This window comes from Polyodon spathula, chromosome 38 (assembly GCF_017654505.1).
Source record: "Polyodon spathula isolate WHYD16114869_AA chromosome 38, ASM1765450v1, whole genome shotgun sequence".
Classification (NCBI taxonomy): domain Eukaryota; kingdom Metazoa; phylum Chordata; class Actinopteri; order Acipenseriformes; family Polyodontidae; genus Polyodon; species Polyodon spathula.
Window position 1 is genome coordinate 3,378,619 of NC_054571.1, and position 20,569 is coordinate 3,399,187.

General features: G+C 40.8%; 1 protein-coding gene across 1 annotated transcript; it reads left to right on the forward strand.

Annotated features, from left to right (window-relative positions):
- The first annotated feature begins 687 nt into the window (after positions 1–687).
- On the forward strand, positions 688–20,388 carry tecrb (trans-2,3-enoyl-CoA reductase b). Its single transcript, XM_041235673.1, has 11 exons — positions 688–1,377; positions 9,227–9,278; positions 10,455–10,499; positions 11,093–11,196; positions 12,005–12,120; positions 12,634–12,739; positions 13,633–13,705; positions 15,403–15,446; positions 15,944–16,001; positions 16,598–16,686; positions 17,458–20,388. Exons 1-11 carry the CDS (start codon positions 1,204–1,206, stop codon positions 17,629–17,631), a joined length of 1,035 nt encoding a protein of 344 aa, XP_041091607.1. The 5' UTR covers positions 688–1,203; the 3' UTR covers positions 17,632–20,388.
- Positions 20,389–20,569: the final 181 nt, after the last annotated feature.

Genomic DNA, 20,569 nt, shown 5'->3' on the forward strand with positions numbered 1-20,569 from the left:
TGCCACGTTGACTCAGTGGCTGCTCTTTGGACAGTGTTATGGCCAGCAATGTTTTGTCCAACCCCTTTGTATTTCAGTGAAAATGACTTCTGGGACACACCCGCTGAAATGATGTGCAGTAACTCACATGTTTACATTTCTGTAGAAGAGTAGCCTTTGTTCATAAAGGGTTAGATTGTCGCAGAGCCTTTTTTACTTTGATCTCAAGAAGCAAGTGGGCACAAAGAGGCACACAGAGAAAGTCAGGGAGGGGAAGCTAGATGCAGAGTTACATGCAAAGCAAGTGCGGTCCGGTCATTACACATCACAATGCTGTCGAATATTGAGCCAACCTTGCTCTTTTAACAGGAGTATGAAATGAAGTGATAATCCATGTTCACTGTATGCACAGGAACATCCTTAAACCCTCCAATTCTGATACTCTCAGTAACTTGTTCTGAACAGTGTCCTTGTCAAGTTGTCTCACTATTCCTTATGTAAAGTCTGATAAAAGTAGGGGCACTACCAGTGGAGATTAAGAACAGGTTAAAAAAAATACATGTATATTGTATCACTGATTTAAAAGAGAGTGAGGTTTATTAATAGTCAATATAATGCTCCTTATATATATATATCTCTATATAGCAGAGTACCTTCCACGGCCTGAACATTTCCCTTATACCGTCTCTACCAGCAGCTGTAGCAGCCTGTCTCCTTTTCTGAGAAGAGCAAGAGATACAACCAGCCCTTAAAATAAACCCTGCGCCACAGTGTTGAAGAAACGACAGCACAGAGCCTGGGCTAAGACCTTCTGCTTTATCACTCAACACCAAGGATATAAATTAATGTATTTTGAAAGACTTTAGCGACTGAAAAACGAGTGGAAGATCTCTTATACTATTGGGAGGGGAGGGTGTTGGGAACTGCACATGCAGTTTATATATAGCTGAGTGTAACTGGTTCCCAGCACCGCCCTATCGAGTTACATCTTCAGTCAGCCCCCAAACTGCAATAGTTCTGTCTCTCTAGCCCTCCGTTCCTCCCTCTTCTGCTGAATACAGTAACAGCTCTGGGGGGAAAAGATAGCCAGGATCTTCACTTTGGGGATTAAAATATTCACCGACAACTTGCTGTTAAACTTGTGTGCTTAGACTAGAAGAAAAAGGAGGATTACAAGCTTTGATTACAGGACTTCATTGCTCTTTCGTTGTGTTGGGTTTGATCATGGATATAAACTTGGTGGCTTTAGAGGCAAAACAGGCGGGGAAGAAGGCCAATGGGCCAAAACGCCCCGTGAAGCCGACCAAACCTGCCAAAAAGACTAAAAAAGCTGTTGTTTTCTTTGAGGTGGAGATCTTGTGCGCCAAGACCAAGGACAAGCTATGCTTCCTGGACAAGGTAAGAGCACATTATTATTATTATTATTATTATTATTATTATTATTATATTGGTACCCTCAATTCTCTGCATAATAGCATGATGTAAATCAGGTCTCATTGAAGCCCTGGTTATGCTCTAGGCACTAGTTTATTTTCCTTCATAATTGACTATCATTTCCTCGATGGTATAATATAATTAAGGCAGCATATTTGTACAGACTTCACAAAAAGTTCTTCATTTGAAATTTTGCCCAAGAAAATTCATGACTTTACATGAAAGATAAATTCATGAGGCTGTCCGATTAATTGAAGACTGATACAGGTTTGTAGCTGGACACAGTCACCCTGATGCATTGATGCTCAAATGCTATTGATTATTTATTTCATTTTTTACCTTACCCACTTCCGAAACTGATTTAAATAGGATTCTGTAACAAATGTCAGGTTGTTGTGTGAAAATGTAATGTAAGCTATTGCAGTAATGAACTGGTGATTTATCATTCTGTATGAATGAAATATGACATGCACAATACGGGATACAGCAAAGGCAAAGTATTGTGCTTCTTGTAAACACTGCATAGGGTTCTATAACCTTTAAAGAGAATGGAAGTAATGTATCAAATGTAAGGTGATGTAGTGTGAGTGATGTGAAAGCAGAAGGATCTTGGTGACTTCACAAGGGGCATGCCAGTGGGAGCCTGTGCAGTCAGCTTGTCCCTTACACGGTCTGCATTGACCACTGTGTTCATAAGGACAGACTCCCAGGTGTTGCTGGAAGTGTCACGTTCACAGAAAACCCCACCAGGAAGCACAGCTCTGGTCTCCCCGAGACGTGTGCAACCTGTTGGGACAAACAAAAACATTGTGGCAGTCAGATGCAGCGTGTAAATGAATATTCTGTAAACCTGACTGATGCACTGCCACATTCGAGTTTCAAGTTTGTTTGTTTAACCAGGAATGGCATGTTTGAAAGAGAATCTGATTATACATAAGAGGCCCTGCAAGACAGTAAAGCAGCCAGCAGAAACAGCTGCTGTAACCTGGCTGCACACTCAGCCACACGCAATAGCACCGGGGCACGGTATAAAAAGATTCAGAGGGGTCAAAGCAAAGTTACACATTCAGGCAACAGACGATATAACCCAGTCTTTAGAAGCTGGGAGCTTATTTTATTCTTAACAGTTGAAGGCATATAAACTCATGCATTCCTAATTTTTAAACGGCCCTCTGTCGTATTGTGAATTTTCACAGACCGCAACAGTAATATTTCTTTAATAAATTAAGACAGAGTATCCAACACAAAGCACAGGCAATACAGAGATGAGGGATGCTTGCTGGCTAGGATTTCCCACTTCCCCTTATTAAGCTTTGTGAAAAACAGCCTTTCATTTAAGTTACACACTGCTTTGCAAAAGTCTGAGACGTGTTGCATTTTTATGCTGTGATGCATTATGAGCAGCAATAATTTCCTCAAAGCCTCCACTAGTGTTTTCTACTATTATAACAACCTTGACTTGCATAAAGAAGGAAAAACATTGAGTGAAACAGCTCTCATCACTCGATTTTCAAGGTGTGGTATCCAAAGCATAATAACATAACAACAAGTACAGAGAAACATCACCTGTAATTGACAAACCCAGGACTGGAAGACCCAAAAATACTTGAAGATAATATGCTTAAGGAATAGAAAGAAGAGACGTGTTGAATTGACAGCAGAACCGGCAGAAGCACAGGTTGGGGTTAAACGAGCACCTGGGATTAGAACAGAAGGCTCAGTTTGATTTGTGTTTTGTTTATTTGTTGTTGTTAAGCGAGCTCCTCAGAACAGAAGGCTCAGTTTGATTTGTGTTTTGTTTATTTGTTGTTGTTAAGCGAGCTCCTCAGAACAGAAGGCTCAGTTTGATTTGTTTTTTGTTTATTTGTTGTTGTTAAGCGAGCTCCTCAGAACAGAAGGCTCAGTTTGATTTGTTTTTTGTTTATTTGTTGTTGTTAAGCGAGCTCCTCAGAACAGAAGGCTCAGTTTGATTTGTTTTTTTGTTTATTTGTTGTGGTTAAGCGAGCTCCTCAGAACAGAAGGCTCAGTTTGATTTGTTTTTTGTTTGTTTATTGTTGTTAAGCGAGCTCCTCAGAACAGAAGGCTCAGTTTGATTTGTTTTTTGTTGTTGTTTATTGTTTTTGTTTTGTTAAAGCGAGCGCCTCAGAACAGAAGGCTCAGTTTGATTTGTTTTTTGTTTATTTGTTGTTGTTAAGCGAGCTCCTCAGAACAGAAGGCTCAGTTTGATTTGTGTTTTGTTTATTTGTTGTTGTTAAGCGAGCTCCTCAGAACAGAAGGCTCAGTTTGATTTGTGTTTTGTTTATTTATTGTTGTTAAGCGAGCTCCTCGCAGAAGGCTCAGTTTGTTTGGGTGTTCTCTTTTCTTTATTATGCCCAGTGATGGACGGTTTAGGTCTTTGGACACTTGTTGGACATTTTTTTTTATTCTCTTTGTTTCTTGAAGGACTGCCTATTTAGGCAAACAAGGGCTCAAAGTTACCCGATAAGTTTATTTTGTGGAAACAGCTGTCTCAAACATACTGTGCATTATCTGTGTGTGAAGTCTTGTAAGATAGGTTCTATTGTGACTTTAATGATTTCTTTCTTCTAATTGTGTCTTATCCCCCCTTCTCTTCCTCGTTGATTAGTTTTACTCTTGATCTCTGGTATTTCTATTCTGTCTTGGTGTTTTTTTTTTTTTGTTTTGTTTTGTTTTGTTTTTTAATTTCCATAATACTTTATAATTGTAATGAAGCCTGACTTACCCAGTGTTTTTTTTATCTTGGATCTGGCACTCCACTCATCTACCTCTAATGCATGCTTTATTGCGGGTGGTTATCTTATTATCGTCAATTATGTAAAACTATAGGCTTTTCCACTAGTTGAGATTGTTACAAAGTCACTTTTGAAATCAGGACTTAAAGGATGTGTTGCACTAAGACTACCTCTGTTAGGAAAGGGGAACAAGATTAAATGGCTAAAATACGCACAAGAACACAGAAACTGGACTATGGAACAATGGTCAAGGGTGCTTCGTACTGTTGATGGACGGACAATGACATCTGTGGCTTCTGCCGGTTCTGTTGTCAGTTCAACGCTTGCCTTCTTTCTATCCCTTAAGGATATTATCTTCAAGTATTGCTCATCCTTGTTAGACAGCGTTTTGATGTTTCTCTGTACTTGTTGATTTATACTTCAGATACCACACCTTGAAAATCAGGTGATGCAAGCTATTTCACTCAGTGTTTTTCTTTTTTTATGCAACTCACGGTTGTTATAGAAACACTAGTGGAGGCTTTGTGTAAATTGCTGATGCTCATAAGACTTTTTGCACAGCAGTGTATAAAGTGGGATTTTATAGCATCGTTTTGTGACCTAACTAAATGAATTCGGTCATGTCTTACCATTGCTGCACCGTGGAAAATGGGGCGTATTGTGGGAACATTGAAACTCTGGTACAATAAGATCAAACCCACCTGAAACGACTGGACAGGTGGACATTTAACAGAAACCAAGCTGGAAATGTTGATTTATACTTCGGATATTTGGCCAGTAGGGGCCACTCATTACACTATAATTAGCAATTTGAAACCCTGGCTAATTGAATTATATATTGTGACGATGAGTAAATGAGCTCAAATCTATTTTATCTAGCTATACAATCCTTAAAGGAATCCTTTAGTGTGTAAAGGATGTAGTCACTACACTACACACCGCTGGCTTCATAAAGACATTCTGTCTGGAGACACGCCTCTTGTTAAATCTTGCAAATAACAGCAGAATTAGGAAAAAAATAATGGAGAGGATTCATTATGCGTTTACATTAAAAGGGGCGCTATTTATATTGCAATCGGGTAATGCACAGCAGTGAACCTGTTTTAGAGCAATGAGTCAGTCAACACGCCTTTATCAGTGTTTCGTGTTTTATCCTGGTTATTATAATGCCTGTAAAACGCTGTACTTAATTTGTGGAGTACTATACATAGGATTACTCTCACATGACATTGCCGGACTGGTACTAAACGGTTTCATATTTTTTATTGTTATTGTTAATGCCAGCAGTAAGGTAAACAGGTCTTTTCAAAACACCTTTATTTAAACTGAACTACTGTATTAGTGGAAGACTGTAAATATGATTCTCACAACTCTGCTGGATATTTTGGTTTTCTGAACTGCTGTAATATAATTCTTAGGTTTTCCTGATTTATTTTAGTGCCAGCAATGAGCTAAGTGATGTCTATGATACATTATACATTATGACAGGTTTGAAGTGTCTTCAGGTGCTTTGCTTACTATTACAGCAACAAGAGTCTGAAAAAAAAAAAAAAAAATTGTGGTAATATTTATTAAATGTTCTTATTTTAACTAGCAACATTATATTTATGATCTAGTGCCGTATTTAATTGTTAATTTATTGATAAAAAATTGGGAACAAATGGAATTGGCCATTTTTGAAAAACGGAATTCGGTATTCCCAAGAATGGAACAGTTAGTAGCCCTAAAGATGGTTGCAGTTGAAGGCAGTGCAGATGCCAGTGTTTCATGCAGTAGTATAAAGCAATTTTATGCAGGCCACCAGTTAAGCATGCAGGCTATCTGATAACAACCGACAGGGCTGCATAGGGTTAGAGGAGGATTCAAAACCAGCGGCAGAGCCACAGTAAATGTCTTGCAACAAAAACCTATTAAAAGGGTTAATGCGTGGCCGAAGGTTTCTCACTGATAATTGACCCTTTCCCAGTCAAAACGGCAAGTTTCTCAGTATCTGAAAAGCTTAGAGGGAACGCTGAATGCGATGCTCTTGATGGCTACTTGTATGATGCATAATAAGATCAGGAGATCGTTTAATGAAGGACTGTTTTGTTAAAAGGCTCATGTTAATGAAACAGAAAGTGTGTTTTCATACTAACTGTAAAACAGTTATTCGTCATTCAGCAACCCTACAGTGAGCTGTGCTGTGCTATTGGTCTTATTTGACAGCAGACGATTCTCAGCTCTATTACTATACGATATATCACACACGATGCCTCTACTGTGTACAGTGCTAAGTCCTAGACTTCGAAATAGTTTTTTGTACAGCAGCGCTATCCAGCTGGTTGAATTATTTTGCACAGGCAGTCTGCATGATGCTGACAGACCAGTGTTTCCTGGGGCTCTCTGTAATATCTGGTGTCACTGCAGCCCGCAGCTGAGTGTCATTGCCTAGCACAAAGCAGGTGCCAGGCTAGCATGCAGCAAGCTAACAAAATACTGTTCAGTATACACTGCACCACCCCAGCAAATGGGAGCCAAATAAACTGGGAGAGGGATTACTTTTCCTCACTAAATCTGGCTGTTTGTCACATCAGTCACTTATTTTGTAAGGATGCATTTAACTTGGCCAGCATGATTCTTATTATCAGGAGAACTGTCCTATAATACTCTGGCATCGATGTTGGAGCTGGGGAGAGATAGACAGCTAGTTATACTCTAGTTACACAGGTGCTTTGTCACTACAAAATTGCACTAACAGACAACTCTCAGTACAGATATTTAAGTAGGATATTAATATTGATTCTGCCCTGTATTAAGTCAAATACACTAAAGTGATACACTGTCTATATCTGTATATTTTCCCCCTGTATGTTATCCTGTGTTGCTCCAGTTTTGAGTCCTCATTTTGTTTAAGTCTGCCTTTACCTGGTTTCAGCTTGTCTGGAGAGTCTTAGGACTAAACAGCCTTCCTATTCTATTCATTCAACTCTGTCAGCGCCACCTACTCTACACACACAGAGGATTTTGTGAAAATCTTAACACATTACTGGAGCAACAGAACCCAAAACCAATTATTGCAAACACCTTCAAATATCACTAAAAAAGCAATTAAGATACTGATTATTTTAATGTATAATGTTGTGTAATTATTTCTAATTGTGTAATTACGGAGCCTTTGAAGGCAGACTGTAGAGAATGGGCAGATGCAGTAGGTCTTGTTTGGACAGAATGCCAGGCTCTCAATCAAATCCCTTTGGATGAATTCCTGATAATGCTGTCGTCTGTCTCTGCTGTTCCTTCTCGACACAGCCAGAGCCTATTAATACTTCAGAATCCTGTGCTGGCACAGTGATTGAAGCTGTCCTTTCGGATGAGCTCCCCACATTTCCACAGCCTCCAGTTCAGCCGTCGGCCCAGCTATTGTGGCTTAGCTGTTAGTTTTCAAGTGAAATGTCACCAGCTTGTTTAGACTCCAACACTGATATTTCAACATGGGCTTATAATGGTGCTTTAAGAGCAGGATGCTTCCAGTTCCATTTTTGTAGATGTTTGCGATCATTCTTTGTGGTTCTTTGAATATCAGACTTTAAAAAGATGCTTGGATACACAGGGCTGTATAGTACGGTTTCATGTATTCAAGCTGTATGGAATCTCATAGATCCTATTTTCTTATTCATGTATTCTCGTAAGGACAGTAGCTGCTTGTGTGTGACCCATGGATGTAGACAATAGTGAGCAAGTGTGAAGACAGTGGGTCACATGTGTTAAGGTCTTTCTGCATGTGTCCTCATGCTGTGAATGCATGTTAGTGTCCTCATGCTGTGAATGCATGTTAGTGTCCTCATGCTGTGAACGCATGTTAGTGTCCTCATGCTGTGAACGCATGTTAGTGTCCTCATGCTGTGAATGCATGTTAGTGTCCTCATGCTGTGAATGCATGTTAGTGTCCTCATGCTGTGAATGCATGTTAGTGTCCTCATGCTGTGAATGCATGTTAGTGTCCTCATGCTGTGAATGCATGTTAGTGTCCTCATGCTGTGAATGCATGTTAGTGTCCTCATGCTGTGAATGCATGTTAGTGTTCATGCTGTGAATGCATGTTAGTGTCCTCATGCTGTGAACGCATGTTAGTGTCCTCATGCTGTGAACGCATGTTAGTGTCCTCATGCTGTGAACGCATGTTAGTGTTCATGCTGTGAATGTATGTTAGTGTCCCCATGCTGTGAATGTATGTTACAGTGACCTGCTGTTCCAGGTTCTACTGGCTCTTGGAATGTGTTATTTTAACCATTGGGATGTATCTTATGTACTGTAAACCCTTCAGTATCAGCTGCTTATTTGTTGTTCCTGATTCTCAAAGACTTCGTTACCAGAAACTGCATCGACAGCCCTGCCCAGTATTACTGGTGCCCCTTTTGTTGTGCTGAGAACGGTTTGATTCTTTACTTGTGTGTGTGTGCATGCATATTTCAGATCCAGTTCAATAGATAAACTTCTGGTACCTTTGCTGTAGGTTTACATGGTCTAAACCACTGGAGAGAGTGATGAGGGAACAGGAAACTTCAGCAACTGAACAATGGCAATGCTCTGTATTTAAAAAAAACAAAAAACAAAACTCCATCTCCTGGTGTGGCAGGGAAGCTCTGCGGTCAAGCCTGGCTGGTGACAGAAATAGCAGGCAAGGATGCAGAAGACTGCAGTTCAGAGGACTTTCATTTAACGAAAACAAAATAAACTATTAAATAAACCAAATGCAAGGCTGTGTCGGTGCAGGAGAGTGAGCACAGCCTGCTGCTCTCGGTCCCTTCTTTAAACTAAACTAACTCCCAAACAAGGAGCCTGGCTCCTTCAGGGTGTACCATGTAGCCAGGGCTGATTGATAACCAGTCAACCAATCAGCACATGGTCACATTCTACACACACACACACACACACACAATATATACAAGTGCAGGCCTGTCACACCTGGTTAAAGTAATAAAATAAAGCAAAGAAGCCTCTGCATTACAAGAAAGTGGGGGTGTGGTGTTGCTAGTGCTAATAAGAGGTAACCCATTAATACTGGTGTTTTGTGTTTGCAGGTGGATCCCAATGCTACTATCGGGGAGATAAAGGCAATGTTTCACAAGTCCCGTAAGTACAGAGGACAGTGGGAAACAATTAAAGCAGTAAAGCCACAGAAAGCAGTGGCTGATTGTCTCTTAACTGACCCACCCAGCATGGAATTAAGAACACAGTGGAAGACCAAAAAGTACTCCAAGAGCCTGGCTTTACCTGCTTTATCAGCACAACGCTGCCAGTTAGGAACCCAAATGAAGTTCACATGTTCCACTAGAAAAACTGGAAAATCCTTATTTTATTGGGAGCATGTTTTGGTTTGGTTCATACTGAACTCTAATAACATGCAGGATTGTACAGCACTAAGGTCAGCCTCAGCAGAAGCAAAAAACAAAGATAGGGATACTTTATAACCCCATAGAGAAGCATCATTTCAGTGTCCTCAGATAATCACAATTCTACAAGGTGCTAATATTATAAACGTGGGGAAATGTCTGCAGTTCTAGACGTTACAACAAAGTCACGTTTAAAAAAAAAAAAAAAGGCGTAATCTTTCTTCAACTTCTGGCCCTCAGTTTAATCTGTTAAATGTATTCTCTTTAGACAGTGAAAGTAGAAAGAGGAGATGGTCTTCCACATTCTAAGAAAGTAATTCCATCGGGTGATATTTAATAAAGAGAGAGAAGTATGAATAATAAAAACTCTACCTGATGTGGCGCTGTTCTTATCCTGCGTGAGAGACCATTGCTGCTACTCGCTCTAGTGTCTGTTAAGCTGCCATGTATTTCCTTTTTAAAACATGGTGTTTGGTACTAGGTGAAAGAAATCTCTGTTTGCAGAAAACTTCCAGCTGTCTTGCACTTGGGTCGTTTCATCTCCGCTGATTTCTTTCCTGTCGATAACGAACCAGCTGCTTCCACTATTAAATGACATGAGTATTTGCCATGAGTATTTTTAAACTGAGCATTTGTTTTAACCCAGTGTAGTACCAGATACCGTGTTTTAAAATGAACATGCATGTCTGCAGTAACATGTGTTTCTCTAAAAACTGCACATCTGAGAACCGTGTAGCTCCTGCAGAATGGTTAAGATTACACAGACTGTGTTTTTGATCATTTAAAAGCTTACCACAGAGCTCCACCTCTTGAAGTGCTAGTAGTTTGCAGTGGTAATTAGCACAGCTGTTTCTCGGTTTGCCATGCTTTCCCGTGACGTCCCTTTGCTGAAGGCTCTAATCAATCTGTGTTTCAGATCCACAGTGGTATCCGGCTCGGCAGTCCATCAGACTCGATCCCAGTAAGTACTGCTCGGTCTCATCTGTTTCAAAGCAATCAAATCCACCTGCTGGGACTCACCCAGCGATGCAGAGTGCTTTATTCTCGAGCTGGCGGAGAAGCGGAGGGGAGGGGCGGGGGTCAGTAATTTAGTTTTATAGCTGAGTAACACAATGCTAAAGATCTCAAACACCATCTTTTTTAGTAAATGTGGTGTTAGTGTGATATGCACATCTGAGCTTCAACAGCTCTGTCTATTGAATAGTTAGTTCTGCATGACTAGTATTAAAGATCAATTCTGTACCTCAGCCATGCCTTCTGCCCTATTTACACTAAATCTTTTAATTTTACAAAACCTTGTTTTCATTTTGGCTCAAGGGAAGCCTGTTTATGCTGCTACCACACTATTTTCTAGTTTCACTATGGGCTAGTTTCACAGACCCTGATTAGCACTAATCATGAACTACCCAATGCTGTATAACCTAGGATTACTTCTAATCGAGGTATGTGAAACCAGCTGTATAAGTGTAGCAGGTAATAGGATGCAGTCCCATTGTAAGGGCCATTGCATTGCCATTATGGGCCCAGTTTGAAGTCTTCCGATTCGTCTTGCAGAGGGCAAGTCCCTGAAGGATGAAGATATCTTGCAGAACCTGCCTGTGGGTACCACTGCTACCCTGTACTTCAGGGACCTGGGGGCTCAGATCAGCTGGGTCACGGTGAGTACAGCTACTGCGTGATGGCATCGTTAGCTTACCAGTTTGCTTACATTACATACAATGGTTGCAGCTTGGAGTGTAATTAGTTTAGGGTTTAACGTTAGCCAAGTGTTAAAAGTCTAGAATGTTTGCCATTGTGAAAATATGCTGGCCCAAATACAGGTGTGCAGTGTAGGCCAATAGATTTCATATTCAGCATTTCAGCACTGTCTTTGCCATGCAGAAATAAATGCTGTACAAATGAAAATAAAGGTTGAAAAACAAATACAAGATTTTTATCTTTACCTGTATTAATATTGGGACAGTAGAGCAGTCTGTAGGTCCTTTATTGACCTGTATTAATATTGGAACAGTAGAGCAGTCTGTAGGTTCTCTATTGACCTGTATTAATATTAGCACAGTAGAGCAGTCTGTAGGTCCGTGTGTCACACTAGGATTTTTACATATATTAGGAGAACCGCTGATTCTGTTGTGATGACATTGGTTACGGCATTCTTCATCACAAGTTATTGACAAGATCAGAATCTGGTCATATGTTAAGGAGATTGCATTTTTACATGTCTGGAGAACCTCTAATGCAGTGTGATGAAACCCAGATATGACCATCTTTACCTCAAACTTAAAAATCTGGGGATACGTGGAGAAACTTTGACTAATTCAGTTCACAATAAAGCCTGTAGAGTAGGAAGTGTAATTCATGTCCCTGAATACTAGTGTGCAGCGCGGCTCTACCTTTCTCATTGCACTGTGTGGTAAGATCCCATTCATTGGCCCTGCTTCAAGCCAAGCTGCTGCTTGTGTGTCTCAGGTGTTCCTGACGGAGTATGGGGGTCCCCTCCTGCTCTATCTGATGTTCTACTTCAGAGTTCCCTTCATCTACAACACAAAGTACGACTTCACAACCAGCAAGCACTGGGTTGTACAGTAAGTGATGCCTTCCTTTTCGTTTCATATGTTATTAACACACAAATATAATTTCAAACAACGTTTACGTCACAAGCCCTGCTTTCAGCGTACTTTATCATAAATAACACATGTTGTTGACAATCCAGTTTGTTTACATTCTCGAAGGTGAGTTTTAGCTGTGACTGCACACATTTCCTCACTTGTTTTAAAACATGTTTGCCACTAGCACCTGCTACTACTTGCTGCACAGCAGAAAGCAACATAGACATTACAAGAGGCTTGCATTTCACAGGAAAGCCTGCATTGAATTCTTTCAGTATTGGGCTATACAATTGTCAGACTTTATCAAAGGATCCTTTGAAATGTGGATATTATCCATATAGACTGTTGGTTTAATAATGTTCAACCTGTACATGAGTGCAGTATGTGTTCACTGGTCATCTGCTGTATCACATACTGTATAGTGTACCAGGAAGCGGTTCTTGTGTGTCTCCTAGACTGATGTGTGTGTGATTGCTCCCTTGTCTCCAGCCTTGCCTGCATGTGTCACAGCTTCCACTATGTGAAGAGGCTGCTGGAGACGCTGTTTGTGCACCGATTCTCTCATGGCACCATGCCTCTGAGAAACATATTCAAGGTAAGGGTACATTAACTAGGCATTGTGGGTTTTGAGTTTCATATTTTCATTAAAATATATTTGAATTTTTAATAAAAAAGCAGTTAGCATCTAGGACTTGTGCCCTGCATGAAATCCAACATATTGAAGTTTGTTTCATGCAAAAATAGTTTTAAATAGTTTAAAGTTTAAACAATTTCAGTTGATTTCATTAGCCTATACCAGCTGATTATTTTTCTGGTCTGTTGAGTGGTGTAACTGGTATTATTTATCTATCATTGTATTCAAACAAGTTGGAGATATTATGTCTTATAGTTGCATAGATAGATTGTACTACTAGAGCGAGTGGAGTTCTCTTTCCCATACTGCTAGAGCGCTCTGCAGTGTTGAGAGTGGAGTTCTCTTTCCTATACTGCTAGAGCGCTCTGCAGTGTGGAGAGTGGAGTTCTCGTTCCTATACTGCTAGAGTGCTCTGCAGTGTTGAGAGTGGAGTTCTCTGCAGTGTTCTGAGAGTGGAGTTCTCTTTCCTATACTGCTAGAGCGCTCTGCAGTGTGGAGAGTGGAGTTCTCTTTCCTATACTGCTAGAGTGCTCTGCAGTGTTGAGAGTGGAGTTCTCTTTCCTATACTGCTAGAGCGCTCTGCAGTGTTGAGAGTGGAGTTCTCTTTCCTATACTGCTAGAGCGCTCTGCAGTGTTGAGAGTGGAGTTCTCTTTCCTATACTGCTAGAGCGCTCTGCAGTGTGGAGAGTGGAGTTCTCTTTCCTATACTGCTAGAGCGCTCTGCAGTATTGTTTTATTCTGGGCGATGATTTCCAGTTCATTCTTGAGAAATAGCATTTAACCCTAATTTTAAAAAATGCTATGAGTTTTGTGACAGGATTTGGATTTGACACAGATTTGTGTTCTTCTTTCAGAACTGTACATACTATTGGGGGTTTTCAGCATGGATGGCGTACTATATCAATCACCCACTCTACACACCACCAGGTAAGGGTCTTTATGGTCCAATCTGAATAATAATTAAAAGAAGATGGATTTGCTGTGACCTGCCCTAGTCATCCTGTTCACCCAAATATTTTATACACTTGAGGGTTATTTTTCAGGTATTTCTATGACAAAGAAACAATGGAGTCTGTTCAGTTCATATAAACAGCGCTAACAGTGGCGTGTTTAAATGTGTTGAATAGGCCCCATTAGCTGTTGTTACTGTCTGACTTACACACAGAAAATATGGAGAGGCCAGTGAAATCATCACTGAAAAATATACTACATGCTCAATTTACTGGCAAACAGAAATACCCAGTGCAGACTGCTAAAATTAAAATAATGATTTATTGTATCTTGCCTTAATTTATTAAATCCAAATGAACCATGCTTTAATATTTTCTATGGATCAGGAAATTGTTAAAGATCAGCATAATTTTAAAGATGGAACAATTTCAGTTCCTGATTAGGGGCAGGTACAGTAATGAATAAGCGGTGAGTCGCTCTGCATGTTGTCTGTCTCAGTATGTTCTGGAGGGAGTGTATAGTGTAGAGGTCAGGGGCATGCCTGTCTGTGTTGCTCAGTATGTTCTGGAGGGAGTGTATAGTGTAGAGGTCAGGGGCATGCCTGTCTGTGTTTCTCAGTATGTTCTGGAGGGAGTGTATAGTGTAGAGGTCAGGGGCATGCCTGTCTGTGTTTCTCAGTATGTTCTGGAGGGAGTGTATAGTGTAGAGGTCAGGGGCATGCCTGTCTGTGTTGCTCAGTATGTTCTGGAGGGGAGTGTATAGTGTAGAGGTCAGGGGCATGTGTCTGTGTTGCTCAGTATGTTCTGGAGGGGAGTGTATAGTGTAGAGGTCAGGGGCATGCCTGTCTGTGTTGCTCAGTATGTTCTGGAGGGGAGTGTATAGTGTAGAGGTCAGGGGCATGCCTGTCTGTGTTGCTCAGTATGTTCTGGAGGGGAGTGTATAGTGTAGAGGTCAGGGGCATGCCTGTCTGTGTTGCTCAGTATGTTCTGGAGGGGAGTGTATAGTGTAGAGGTCAGGGGCATGCCTGTCTGTGTTGCTCAGTATGTTCTGGAGGGGAGTGTATAGTGTAGAGGTCAGGGGCATGCCTGTCTGTGTTGCTCAGTATGCTCTGGAGGGGAGTGTATAGTGTAGAGGTCTGGGGCATGCCTGTCTGTGTTGCTCAGTATGTTGTGGAGGGGAGTGTATAGTGTAGAGGTCAGGGGCATGCCTGTCTGTGTTTCTCAGTATGTTCTGGAGGGGAGTGTATGGTGTAGAGGTCAGGGGCATGCCTGTCTGTGTTGCTCAGTATGTTCTGGAGGGGAGTGTATAGTGTAGAGGTCAGGGGCATGCCTGTCTGTGTTGCTCAGTATGTTCTGGAGGGGAGTGTATAGTGTAGAGGTCAGGGGCATGCCTGTCTGTGTTGCTCAGTATGTTCTGGAGGGGAGTGTATAGTGTAGAGGTCAGGGGCATGCCTGTCTGTGTTGCTCAGTATGTTCTGGAGGGGAGTGTATGGTGTAGAGGTCAGGGGCATGCCTGTCTGTGTTGCTCAGTATGTTCTGGAGGGGAGTGTATAGTGTAGAGGTCAGAGGCATGCCTGTCTGTGTTGCTCAGTATGTTCTGGAGGGGAGTGTATAGTGTAGAGGTCAGGGGCATGCCTGTCTGTGTTGCTCAGTCTTGTTGCCCATGTCTTCCAGCTTACGGAGAGCAGCAAGTGCAGTTGGCTCTCATCATCTTCCTGGTAGGTAAATTACTTCAATATGTGTTCATGATGCAACAAAATAATAGATTCTGGATGGGTTAAAAATCCACAAAGGTCTGGGTGATAATTGGTAACTTTCTAAAAATTCTGCTTCTAAACAATGTGCATTTATAGAAATAAAAATAGCTTTTTCACCAACATTGTTTCACTTATAAACTGAGGGGCGTCATACAAACAGCGCAAATAGTGTCCACTGTCTAATAGTGTTTCTGATACTGTATAGCAATTTAAATAGCTCTAGCAATTTAATTAACTTTTCTTTTAAAGACAGATAAAGAGGTCCCAGAACAAGGGTCTTTACTGTTGCAATATCAAACAGCTTACTGCCTAGTTCAATCTTTAGTTTACAGTCTAATCTGCATGCGGACAGAACACAAAGATGACCTGTATGTCACATGTTTGTGTATTTCCCTAATTATAAACAGGTTGCATGCTGTCTATTAACACACCTTTCCTTCTCTGTATGCTCCCTGTAGTTCTGCCAGATTGGAAACTTCTCGATTCACATCGCACTGAGAAATCTTCGGCCACCAGGTGAGTGCATTACACAAGAAACTGTGTTTTGTCATGTGATTTTATATTTCCTTTAACAATACACTTTTTAGCAGCTGCAGGAATTTCAGGTAAATCTTCCAACAGACTATTTTTCTTGCAATGATATATGAGTCGTTAGACGTATCTGGCTGTGTGTGGTGTGTTTCCAAGCAGCCCAGCCGGTCTGACAGCTGCTCTGCTGTTTCGGCCCAGCCGGTCTGACAGCTGCTCTGCTGTTTCGGCCCAGCCGGTCTGACAGCTGCTCTGCTGTTTCGGCCCAGCCGGTCTGAGCCGGTCTGACAGCTGCTCTGCTGTTTCGGCCCAGCCGGTCTGACAGCTGCTCTGCTGTTTCGGCCCAGCCGGTCTGACAGCTGCTCTGCTGTTTCGGCCCAGCCGGTCTGATAGCTGCTCTGATGTTTCGGCCCAGCCGGTCTGATAGCTGCTCCGCTGTTTATTCAGTCTGGATTGATCCAAACAATAATTCTCTGCAATACTGATGCAGCCTCAATGAGACATGTCATCTGCGCTCCAGGTAATGAACAGGTTTGGGGGCTGACTTTTCCAGAACTCGCCCATCACCTCTCTTGTCTTTCCAGGCTCCAAGACCAGAAAGATTCCTTACCCCACCAAGAATCCCTTCACATGGCTCTTCTTACTGGTGTCCTGCCCTAATTATACTTATGAGGTGAGTTTGGGGAGAGCTCTGTTACACTTCTCCCGTACATACAGCAACATACCCGCTTCGGACACTGGGTGCGCCCTATCTATGCTGTATTTTAAAATAAAGACATGTTTTTCTTGGCAATGATAGTCCACATAAACAATTTAGAGGAGGTTTTATATATATATAATTGGACCTTTTTTCTTGTTTTCAGCTCTTGAACAGTTGCATATTTCGAGTTAGCTGTAACATTTTAGAAATAACTTGAACTGCAGCTGTTTAAGAGCTGAAAACAAGTAAAAAGGTCTAATTAAGCAAATTATCAGTTCAATTAAGGGTCTAGTTCAGTAATTGAGAGCTCGGTTGGAATGAAAACCAGCAGCCACAGGGGGTCCCCAGGACCGAGTTTGAGAAGCCTTGGTATAGGGTGTCCCTTATTGTGTCTGCTAAAGCTGTGTGAAATTATTTCTCTTATAATAAGAGAGAAGTTATTGTAAATCACAAAAAAAAAAAAATTGTACCCAGGAACTACTATTAAAGAGTTGAAAAGGTGTTTGTTAACTTTAGAATTGTGTGGTAAGTCTTATGCACAGGATATCTGCACACTGGAATTCTGACAAATCCTAGATAGCGTATATCCTAGATTGAGTATAATCCACTGCCTGACGCAGGCAGCAAAGTCATGAATTCCACTTGGAAGTCCTGTCCAGACAGAGGCAGAGCTTGGTTTGACCAGTCCATGTTGTAAGGAGGACTTGTTGCAGTGTTTGACCTGGCTGTGCATCGCCTCTGCAGGTGGGCTCCTGGGTGGGCTTCACGGTGATGACGCAGTGCCTGCCCGTGGCGTTCTTCACCCTGGTGGGCTTCATTCAGATGATGATCTGGGCCAAGGGGAAGCACCGCAGCTACCTGAAGGAGTTCCGAGACTACCCTCGCCTTCGCTCCCCCATCCTGCCCTTCATGCTGTGAGCAGAGACTGCGGGAGTGCAATTCATTAATAAGAATCACGAGGATAACCATTATAATGCAACTCGGACGCTTTCAAAGGATTTTGTCGTGCCCCTGGTACACATGCTTACATACCTGTCGCACTCAATAGAACGCTGTTCCACCCTTGATACAATTAATGATTGCAGCTTTACAGTTCAGTACAGTGAAAATACCCTGCTCTGTAATTAAGAGATAATCATAGATGTCTAATACTATAGCCTTACAAGCTCATTTTAATGTAAAACAGATAATTGGTGAGATATTAGGAGATGGTATTGTGCAAATAACTAACTTTATGGTAATCATCCACCCTCCAGACATGACATCAATATGGCACGTGATCACCAGTAAGCGGGATTGATTGTACACACTGCCGATGAGGGGGGTGTGCTTTTCTGCACATCCTTAATAGACAATCTCTCAATACCCATTCAGTGGAGTTGTGTACTTGGGTCTTTTCCCCCCACATCGCTTAATAGTAGCATCTTCTGTACCATTTAAAAAGTGTGTTATAGCCTGGAATCTTATACAATACATCAGGCTGTATTCAGGCAAAAAGAAAACTACACTGTTGCAAACACCTGAAATCATGACTGATTACAAATACACACATTATATTGCAATACCAATATTACTTCCTGTCATTGGTGTCTTCTAAAGCTGAACCTTGCAGACTCATACTACACTTTGCTTTTAAACCTGCTGCTGACTCACGGAATTACTGACAAAATCCAATGAGATTCAGTGGGTAGGAGTACTTGACCAGATAACGTAGTTCTGTCCTGTGCTACTACAGCACATTACACACTGCTCCAGTCTAATGTATTGTAATATGGCACACTGAGAAACAGTCAAATGGCACCTGGAAGGTTGAGGAGCTGAGAGGGGCACAGCACTGACTGTAATTCTGCTCTGTGTGTCTGTGTTTGAAATCATGGCAACCTTTTTCCGTTTTCCATCTTGTCAGGTCAAACCTGCACAGGTTACACTGAGTCCACAACGCAGGTATTCGTATATATTCTGTCTTAATTTTTCCCACCAGTAAATCCGATCATGTAACGTAGCTGTCACTGGATGGCAGTCTGGCTCCCTCTAGTTTTGGGGAATGGTGCTATATGAGTTAGCCTTCATTAGCTGGCAAATCAGCGGATATAACCAGCAGTGAACAAGATATTGATCCACAGATTTGCATTAGCCAAAACATTTATCTGTTATTTGAATTGAATTTTCCCTTAGAATCAATACATGATAGTAATAAGTAACCAGGTATCAGATTCCTGATGTTTGCTATTCAAAGTCAGTTTTCTGAGCCGTTAATAGATTTACCTCAAATGAATCATTGGAGTGCAATTGTTTGACATCGTGCTTTCAGAAGTATAGGCTGCAGAAAAAAAAAAGTGAACAGGCCACCGGTATCTGTAAGAGTTTATAGCATTTGATTTAACTGTATGAAACATCTTAAAGTGCTGTATTTTAAGACTAGTTTTAAAATCTTTTTTAATTGCTTTATCATTCTACTATCCCTGTTCTGAGTGTCACCAGGTGAACAGTTCTGTCACTCTCACTGTTGGCATTCATGCCTGTGTTCTGTGCAGCTGTCACTTGCTTGGAGGATCGATACTGTTTTAACAGGACAGGCATTCCTATCAGTTGGTAAACATGTATAAAGTGTTTGGAATAAGAATGGGAATTCAGCACAAGACACCGATATGGAGTTATCTTAGGGCACTTCACAATGGGAAAATCTAAACAGAGCAAATGTCATCCAATGCATATTTCTTTTATATTATATTTATTGCATGGATGTATATCTTCCCAATTCAGTGTGATTTATTTTTTAATGCAATTACCCACTTTTTTTTTTTTTTTTTTTTTTTTTTTTTTTAATTATTGAAATCTATGTAACTGCTCAGATTAATTTAAAAAGCCATTCATTGTACTGTAGGAATGAAATCTGTTTTGTAAATCAGGGGTGATCTGGGCATGTATTGACAGGTCACAACGTTGAGATATTTCAGAGAACAAATGAAGGTTTTGCTCTCTTGCATAAATCAGTCATGTACTGAAATGCATCATAATTAATTATATATATTTCAAATACTCTCAAATGTAAAAATCATGGAAAAATGGTCAGGAATATGTGGATTATTCAAGTGGCAAATCTAAATGTAGACACTACTAATATCATTTTAAAAAGGTCATTAATGAGCCAATGCTATGAAAATCTAATTGTAACAGCTTGTTTCTGTCTAAAAATGTCAACTGCAAGGGTGCACTCTTTTTTTAAATGATTTAAGTAAACACAAGGATTTAGATCCACCACAGTTTAGTAACTATAATGAACATATAACCAAACCCAGTATATATTTCATTTCCATCAGGGTGAACAGTGTCATGTGTAATACAGTGCGGCAAACTGAACAGTAACAGCTTCATCATGTGGGGTTCCCTGCAGTGCTTAACAAGCTCCTTGTCTTAAATTTGGAAATAAAATGTTAAAAAAAAAAGTGCACTACTGGAATTAACAATCCTGTAAGAGTCGTGTCCTGCTGAAGATACAAATCATGATGCTGAAGAATTTTGTAGCCTGTATTAGTAACACTTAATGGACTAATCAATGTAGGTAACTATTTCTGATTATTAGTTTTTTTTTCTGTTAATCAGTAGTTTTAGTTTTTCCTTGTTTACGAATGACATTGTTTACAATGAGTATGAAGATTAAACTGATTAACAGCTGCTTTCAGTGTGTTTTCTTTTCATTACCTGAGAAGTCCTCTGTGGAGAACTTGAATAAACTGAGCGTTAAGTCAGTAACGTACATCTTCTCACAAATGTCAAGTTGTCACAATTAGATAGTTTTCCAAATACAAGAAATAAAGTCATCTGTCTTTACCCTTTAGCCACCTGCAGACTTTGA

Coding starts and splice junctions, on each gene's coding strand:
- tecrb (XM_041235673.1), top strand. CDS start 1,204: ATGGATATAAACTTGGTGGCTTTAGAGGCAAAACAGGCGGGGAAGAAG. Junction 15,447..15,943: donor TGGCTCTCATCATCTTCCTG/GTAGGTAAATTA, acceptor TGCTCCCTGTAG/TTCTGCCAGATTGGAAACTT. Junction 16,687..17,457: donor GCCCTAATTATACTTATGAG/GTGAGTTTGGGG, acceptor TCGCCTCTGCAG/GTGGGCTCCTGGGTGGGCTT.